Raw genomic sequence first — 9286 nt, forward strand, 5'->3', positions numbered from 1 at the left:
TCTCGTTAACCATTAATATTCAGGTGCATAAGGTGCATTACCCATATTATTCTTTGTAATTTTTTACCAACACAAATATACTCAAAAGAGTTCAGTTTACAAAACAATTAGGTACCTAGAAAAAATTAATTAAAACTCAAGCAGATGCCTGATTTAATAATATAAGGCATACATTTAACAGGTAGGTATATAAAATTACATCGATTAAGTGCTGGTTTTTCAATTGACTTTAACTGGCAGTTAGTAGAATTTAACTGCCGGTTAATACTTTGTCCAAGTTAACTAAATTTACAGTTTAAAGGTTCTTTTCTAAAAAATAATAGCCTAAAACGGTGTACCAGAGTACCAGTCTATTCTATTGATTCCACGGATATTTAAAACAAGTTGTTATACAGAGTGCGGCATAAGTCGGTTCCCGCTGTTTTGTTATCGCAAAACTGCTTATTATTGTTATTAATAATTAATTTATTATTATAATTAGAATCAGTATACAATATACATATTTAATTTGTTGTGTTAATTGGGGAACCGACTTATACCGCACTCTGTATTTACATATATGTATTTGATTCTATTCCTTGCATACCGCGGGTAATACCACTAACCACTACCAAAGAACCATGATTGGAGGTACAGTTACGGATTATTTTTTGGCGGTAATATTGTGATAAGCTACTAGCCAGCCAAAATAAATGCACTATTCTCCAAGCGATCACAGTTTTACTATTGATAACCATATACAGATAACCTTAAACATTTAGTATGTTAGAAAATAAGTTGACATGTTTGAATTTCGAAAAAGATTTATTAACAATTACTATAATAAGTATTAAGTACGTTTCAATTGTAACATGAAACAATTTCTATTCTCGTTTTACTTTTTGAGACACCAATGGGCAGTGACCGGTCCCTGTGGCTGCGATTGTTAGTGTCTTCTTTCTATCAAATCAATTGTCATTCATCAGACGGCGGTATGAACACGGACTTCAAATTAATCGAGCATTGAATTGGATTATTATTTTATCAAATTTGGCTATAATGAATAACTCGCCTCGCTTCAGTTTTAATGGTTGGTACAAATTTATATTAATATTTACGTAAGATTTTTTTTATTTTACTAATGGACCTTTTTTTTTAGACTTAGTTACAAAACTAGATGCACCATTTGATGTGTTTAAATTCGACTGCAGGGGTATAATATCAACTACTGAAGCATTTAAATTACGTGATGCGTTATTAAAAATGACGTTTAAAAAAAAATCGTGTGATCTATATTCATTTTCTCAATCATCAGACTTCATTCGTTCCCCAAATCTTGAGAAACCTAAGGAAGTGGAACAGTTTTTAATTTTTCTAAAAGAAATAAAACAAAATATTGCTACATACTTAGGAAAAAAATTTAATAGTATGATTAGTGCATCTTGTTCTAAATATGATCGCGGAGGTAATTTTTTTTTGTTTTGAATAAATTATAATATTTAAATTAAAATTTTATTGTTTGTATATTTAGATTACTTACTCTGTCACGATGATCGTGTTGATGATAGATCTGTGGCATTCATATATTATTTAAACTATGATTGGCTTCCTGAATGGGGTGGCACATTAGATGTTTATTCGGTTGATAACATGAATTGTGCTAAAGAAATTGTAAAAAATATTAATCCAGAATTTAATTCTATGATTTTTTTTCCTGTTGAAAAATATACATATCACCAGGTAGAGCATTAAGTTTTTAATTTCAAATAATTATTCTAACAATCTAATGTTATGTTTTATTCAATAGGTGGCTGAAAATACATCTGCCTTTTCTCGTGTTTCCATTAATGGTTGGTTCCATTGTGATGAGCTGTCTTGGGAAATGTATGACCATCCAGTGAAATGTCTATCTCCAATTTATACACCACATTTAATTTCTCCTGATAGGGTATTTATATAATAATTTAAGTATAATATTAGTAGTTAAGTATTAATTTAAACTTAAACATTAATTTTTGTAGCTTAAAAAAGTACATTAGGTGATGTATCAAAGCATTTACATTCAGTATTTCAGTTTTAACTTCTTGTTTAATTTAATGTCATTGCAATAACATAAATGTAAAAATTATATTTCTTACAATTTTTTATAATATTTTAGGTTTTTATTTTTGAAAACAACTTTAATTTAATTATTCTAAACAACAATTATTGTTTAACATGCACATGAAAATTCGAAAATGTGTGAACTAAAATTCTTTGTTAGTAAATTCTTTACTGTACATTTAAAAAATATTATAAAATGTATCATAATAAAAAAAGTAATTAGAGAAAAAAAAATTAAAATATAACTAAACTATTACCCTTACGGAGCATTTCTTAAACTATACAGTTTGACGGAACACTATAGAAATAAAATAATAAATAGCAAACAAAAAAAAAGCATTTTTATTTTAATTATTATAATTTTTATTAATATATTATTTAATTGAAAATGAATAATCAATAACACTATACGCATATACCACAGTCGTGGTACACCTAAAGCTAGTTCGAGACACACTTGTGTGCCGCGGAACACCGGTTGAGAAACACAGCATTAATGGAATGAGCACATGGCCGAGTAAAGTGTAGATAACAACAATATATCAAACTATGAGAGTAATCAATTGTCTAAAATACTGAATGTATTCAGAACCAGATATTACCAGAATTATTGAAAGTTAAGTGGTGAAAAAATATGTATAATAATTCATGAAATTTGTCCCAGAATATTGAAAAAAGAAAAACTATAGTGATATCTATATCTATGAAGTTAATAAGACACAGTAAATTTTTGTCGACTTTAAGACATATGATAGTGTGTTCTATGCCATGCATAAATTTTGTTTAACGAAGAAACTTATTACTCTTGTAAAAATTCCATGTGCACAAATGAAATGAAGGATCAATTAAAAATGAACAAACTATTTAAAAAATTTAAAGTCTTAACAGATCTAGAACAAAAAGAGATGCTCTCACTTTTAAATATTAAATCTTTAATGTTCTTAAAAACAGTAAAATATTTTTATTTTTTTTGTTTTTCAATCATATCAAATTACTAGTAAAAAGACAATATTTACCAAACAATAAAAACTTCAAAATAAATGTAAACTAATAAACAATCACCTTATGTATTATGTACTAAACATAAATCATTTAACTTGTCTATTTTATTAAATGAAAATATATATTGATAAATAATGAGATGAAAAGTGTGGTTAAGTTTGTAATTCATTATTTATAAGTACAAATTTATATTTCAGGTTAAGACAGCATTTGATGTCTTTATAGACCCAATGTATCAAGATAATATGTATAGAGAAGCTGTTCGTGATATATTCATTAGAGATGGATTTATAATGTGTGAAGGATTTTTCAAACCATGTATGGTAGACATTTTAAGTAATGAAATTTTTTCTAATAGCATGAATTGGAAAATTAAAGGACCTTTAAACAAAAGGTAAATGTTAGCCAATGTTGTTAATTCAAACATTGATACATATATAATACATGTATGTATACATTTATATTTATTATTGTTCTAGGCAATACAAACATGTAGATAATAAAGAATTGCCTAACTCAATTCTATTTATTGTTAATATGTTAAAGACTGATTGCATGTTTAAATTTTTCCACGAATGCTCAGGCTTAGAATTTCTCGGTGGTAAGTAAACTATCAACAGTAATTATAAAACATCAAATATATACAATTGTTTTTTATTATAATATACTTATATATTTTTTTTTCAGTAAATATTGAAGTGCAGAGATGGCATGGTGGACACTATATGGTATCAGGCGGAAATGACGGTGTAGCTGGTTTTGATATATTTAGTGTTTATTTTTTTTTTAGCCAATGTTTTGGTGATATGTCTAGTGCTGATGAGGATATGCACTATGTATTTGAAGAAAAAGATACATTATTACCAGTAAATATATACGTGTATAAACACACAGAGTTATAATTAATTAAATTTATATTTTTTAGAAATTTGCAAGCACGCCTCAGCACAACACTATGCTTTTGGTAAACCATGATTCAAAAACAGATTTATATGTTAAATATTGTAAAATAGTTGATGGTCATGCATGGACTGTAGTGGTTGCAAATTATATAGTAAAAAACAATCTAGATTCTAGAATATTATTAGAAAATATTGATAATTAATTGTTTCTAACTTTGTTTTTAATTTAGACAACTATATTTACTAAACAACAATAATTTTCCTATTGTAATGAGCTTTATTAAGTTTTCTCTTTTGTTTGTTTGTGATTAAATCATTAAAGAATGAATAGATTTTTATTCTTTTTATCAACAAACTTTTCATTATTTATTTATAATTATAATTATTATTATTAGACTTAATGTTAAAATAATAAATTTAATATCCAAGTTTGATATTATATTATTATTGTTTACCTGAATTTTGTGTCTAATATTTGTCTTGTGTCTTAAGTAATAAGAAATATAACAATTATTGTATATTAGATAATATTATATACTATAAGTTTTTTTTTTTTAAATCAATTTGTATTCCTTAAACTTGTGTTTAATCTTTAGCTATATAGGTCATAAGGAAATACAATTTTATAATTTATAGTATGCGATGTTTATTGAAAAAATATTAATATATTTGTCCAAACATTATTTATTTTAAAACTGCGTAATAGAACTACCTATTATTTTTATATATTGTACAATTTAATTTAATAAACATACTTTTATACAAAAATTAATAATATAGTAATTAATTATATGAATAACCCACATTTATTGTACAAAATTGCAATTAATTTTGGATTCTAAAATTGTAGGATTTTTTTGATATTTCAGAAAATGAATTAATTATTAACCAATGTTTTTACCGATAAATATTTAGTTTTTAGTGCTAATAGTAAATATTATTTTGAGATACATTATAAAAAAATAACTAAATTAAAAAAAAAAAAAATTATTGAAATTTAATATTTATTAAAATAGTTATTGTATGATGTGATCAGTGTTTATAATTATCTATTCAAGTAGATAACCGTACAAGTGGTATAAATTATTGGATTGATTTTAAGTTCTAATTTTTTTACTTTTGTATATAATAATCAATCTGTATCAAATTATATTAGATACAATAAAAATTAACAGGTCATGAGTTTTTGAAGAAAAAAGCTACCCATTAATGACACTTTCTATTAGCTTGTTATTTAATTTAATTTAAAAGATCGCAACACCACTTACGCTTCAAACGTCTTGGAGGATTGCCAAGTATTGTGGGAGTGACCAAGTTTTTTATTAATTGATTTAGATTTCAGATGATCATTTAATCAGTTGTAGAATCTTTTATAAAAAAATTTTGCTTCACCATTTATTGATATAAGTTTTAAATCTGTGTGTAATAATTTTTGATTGTATGAAAAAAGTAATTGTTTCATAATACATTTAAAGCAAAAATATATTTTTGTTTTCTAGTTAAGGAAACTTAATAAAAATAATGATAATTTTTCATAAGAAACTTAAAAAAAAAGATTATAATTTTAAATATACAACCATAGCTCAAGTTGTATAATATTTATTTTGTTAATTATTTTAGGATACAAATAAATAGCAAAGTGAGCTATAAATTTATGATAACCTACAGGGATTCAAAATACAATTTTTTTTTATATTGTTACATAAATTATGCATGTTTGAAATATTTTAGATTTTTAATACTATTTTTCAAAATTTTCTGCCATTTTTTTCTAACAAACATAATAATTTGTTTTGTATTTCTCATACAGTTTGTTTAAATTAAATGAAAAATACCCACATTTTTGTTTCAAGTATTATCTGATAAAAAAAAAAAAAATTATATGATATAGTATTTTTTAAGTATTTACCTATTATATTAGTGTAGATGTGTAACATTCCTTCTTGATATACAAGGAAATTGTTAAATAACAACCATCAGAGCTTCAAATTTGAAAATTTAGCAAAATATTTAACAATACAATATATTATGTAGCTCAAATAAAATAATTTAGTATTTTATTATTTAATTAATAAATAATAGTTATTTGAATTTTATTCTTATTTTTAGATAATTTTGAATAGTTATGCTTTGGACCATCCCTTGTCTCTGGCGGCACACGAAACTCTATCACACGCTTTGCAGCACATTGCCACAAATCATGTGTCAATCCCTTTGTGACCATATAATATAATATAAGTCGTTTCTTTCAACAGTGGTGAAAGGATGTTTATGGGGTTTTAGTCTGTGTGCGACAACTTGACCGTTAATTTATTTGTTTGAATTTTATGATTATGTAATATGCAATGATGTGCATGTGAGCATATCATTACAAATGATATGGCACGTTATAGAACTTGATTTAAAATTTTTTTAATACTTTAAAATCAGAGCGACGATTATAATAATTATGGTTTTTTTTTTATTTAAGTTTAAAACTATTAATATTTTTAAAAACATTTAGTACTTGTTTGTCATTAATATCCTCATTACCAATGCATTAAAAATGTATTACTTCACCATCAGTTCTTTTGTGTTTGTACTGGTATTTTTTGTATACCTATATAATGTTATAAAAACTTTTAAATAATCATAAACAATAATTAAAATAAATAATAGCATAATAAATAACTAATATTTTGTAGTACCTAACATGTAAAAATAATGCAGTTTTTCAAAGATCTATAAATATCACAAATTTTATTTGTTTTAACAAATAATTTTTTCTGTATAAATTAAAATTCAGTATTAAATACTAAGAGAACTACACGGGGATATTATAGAAATGCAAAGATTTTAATTATCAATAAAAATAAAAATTTTAGATTTTAGAATAAAAATAACTGATGTAAGATCACCTAGAGATAGGGTGAAGGAAATAAGTAATCATTATTTTTGTTTAGTTTTTCAGCATTTTTAATTTTTTTCTGAAGCTTACCTGAATTGGCTGAATATTATACAATCCAATTTAAATTTTCCATTATTTTCAAGTTTTCCGTGAGCATAACACCCAATTGAACATGAAATTAAAAAACAAAAATATTTTAAACATCATATCAAGAGTTTTAATTCAACAATAATGGTTTTTAGTAAAAAAATAGAATGGATAACTTTATTCAATTTGTACAATAAATTTTTATTTTGAAGTATAGCTGTATAGGCAAAACCTTTATACAGTTTTTCAAAAGTAAATTAACATTGAATACTTACTTATATACCTATTAATATAATAGCATGTCATCAAAGGATATAGACATTTTCGTCAAAACAAATAAGATTCGTCATACACAATAAATTTAAAAACTGTTGCATTTTTAATCAATTCAAGGTATTGCATAGTTAAAATTCTATTTCACCTTTTTTTCTAAAATTGGTCATTAATTGTAGTTAATTGAAAATCCATGTTACAATCAGACATCAGTGTAGTATGTTTAATGAGTAGGTAATTAGTAAATACTTAACGCGATATAAGATGATATAGATAATTAGATGGGTATGAGTGAGGGAATCAATAATTCATCAACAACGCCTCATATTTAAGATAGGTACATATATTGATATATACATTGTTTTTTCTAGTATACGCGGACGATATTGTAATTATTGAAAAAACACAAGAAGTGAAAAAGAGTATGATGGAAATAATGAAATTAGGGGAAAGTATCGGACTAAGAATTAACACGGAAAAAAAACGAAATACCTACATGAGAATGACAAGAAAATTAGAAACTCTAAGAGACTAACTATAGGAAACAACCAAATAGAACAGATAAAAGATTTTTAATATTTAGGAGTGATATTAAACAAGCAAAAAAAAATGCACGGAGAAATAAACAAATGCTACTTTGCTCTAGCAAACCTATTTAGATCAAAATTAATATGAAAAAAAAAAAAAAGAAAATGTGAGATCAATCTTTTCGTATGCATGTGCCACTTGGGCAACGACGAAAGGTGATGAAGAGAAGCTACTAAGGAAAATACATGTCCAAATTTATAGTCGGGAAGAACAGAAATGAAAAATAAAGTCAAACAATAAACTAAGAGCGCTGTTTAAAAGAGAGAATGTGGTTCAGTTCGTTAGGAGCACAAGACTAGAATGGATGGGGCATGTTTGGCGAACAGATGGAAGACTATTGAAGAGTCTTAAGCGAAGAAATGGAACGAACAAGACCACGTCGAAGGTGGATGGACAATGTACAGAAGATAATGATGGAACTTATGCAATTAAAAGAAATTAACTGGAATATGCCAAAGGACAGAGGAAAATGGAAAGAATTAGTTTCAGCAGCAAAAATCCTAAATGACTTGTAAAGCTAAAAAAAATATATATTGTTTGCTTTTTTTTTTTAATATTTAAATCTTTAAAATTTTCAATATATTAATTTAACTTGGTTTAGTATATTATTTTGTTTTTTTAAAGAACTATTTTCTAGATAATTGTGGCTGTAAGTAACATAGCATAAACTTATACTTACTTTAATCAGAATCATTTACTAAAGATTTGTGCTCTTAAATTCACGATATAGTTAAAGAATTGTTCTTAAATCTAGTGTAGTATATTGAGCAGATAAAATATAAAGATTATACACAGATAACATATTGTAATAATTCCTTAAAGTAATCTAGTTAATTTATGTTACAATAATCTTATTAAATTACAATAGAAACTATAACACATAAAATAACTTTATGAGCGTTAAGTATCTCAGCATAATTTTCACTAATATTACATGCTATAATTTTCCATACTCTGAACAAAAAAAAAAACATCCTAATTATACACATTCCAAAGTAACATAGAGATCAGTTTTACCATGTTAAGATTTGCAGTAATATCTATGGTGGATCACAGATCACTCATTGTATATGGAGTATAGAACATTATGTTAACTATTATTTTAGTTTTTCAGCCACTGAATTATTACTCAATGATTTGATTGTTTTATTTTTGAGATTACATAATTTTCTCTGAATAGTGTTTCATTAATTTTATTTAACTAAATTAACAGTTGAAAATTATACACTTCATTAATGCTAAATTGTCCCGAGATATGATATTGACTAGTTAACTAAAAGTTGCACAACTAGATAGCATCAAGGTTTTAAAACAATTTAAATTGAATTCAACAGTGGTAAGATTATAATTAGTTAGATGAATATTTTCAGTATGAAAGAAAATACTTATTAAAAAAATAAATAGTCATTAAAATAGGCAGGATTAAGAATTTTGGAAGGTTTACAAAACATGAATAAAAACCAAA

The 9286-nt window shown here is 25.0% G+C and overlaps 1 protein-coding gene across 1 annotated transcript; it reads left to right on the forward strand.

Moving 5' to 3' along the window:
- The first annotated feature begins 739 nt into the window (after nt 1–739).
- On the forward strand, nt 740–4257 carry LOC112604204 (prolyl 3-hydroxylase OGFOD1). The gene is made up of 8 exons (XM_025353134.1): nt 740–1069; nt 1139–1444; nt 1511–1719; nt 1787–1927; nt 3282–3478; nt 3564–3685; nt 3772–3950; nt 4010–4257. Exons 1-8 carry the CDS (start codon nt 1039–1041, stop codon nt 4187–4189), a joined length of 1365 nt encoding a protein of 454 aa, XP_025208919.1. The 5' UTR covers nt 740–1038; the 3' UTR covers nt 4190–4257.
- Nucleotides 4258–9286: the final 5029 nt, after the last annotated feature.

Source organism: Melanaphis sacchari, unplaced genomic scaffold (assembly GCF_002803265.2).
Source record: "Melanaphis sacchari strain LSU unplaced genomic scaffold, SCAv2.0 Contig11_pilon_pilon, whole genome shotgun sequence".
Lineage (NCBI taxonomy): Eukaryota > Metazoa > Arthropoda > Insecta > Hemiptera > Aphididae > Melanaphis > Melanaphis sacchari.

What these genes read in the sequence shown, in the direction of transcription:
- LOC112604204 (XM_025353134.1), top strand. Translation starts at nt 1,039, where the DNA reads ATGAATAACTCGCCTCGCTTCAGTTTTAATG. An exon ending in AAAAATATACATATCACCAG is followed by an intron (nt 1,720 to 1,786) that starts GTAGAGCATTAA and finishes TTTATTCAATAG; the next exon opens with GTGGCTGAAAATACATCTGC. An exon ending in AGGCTTAGAATTTCTCGGTG is followed by an intron (nt 3,686 to 3,771) that starts GTAAGTAAACTA and finishes TTTTTTTTTCAG; the next exon opens with TAAATATTGAAGTGCAGAGA.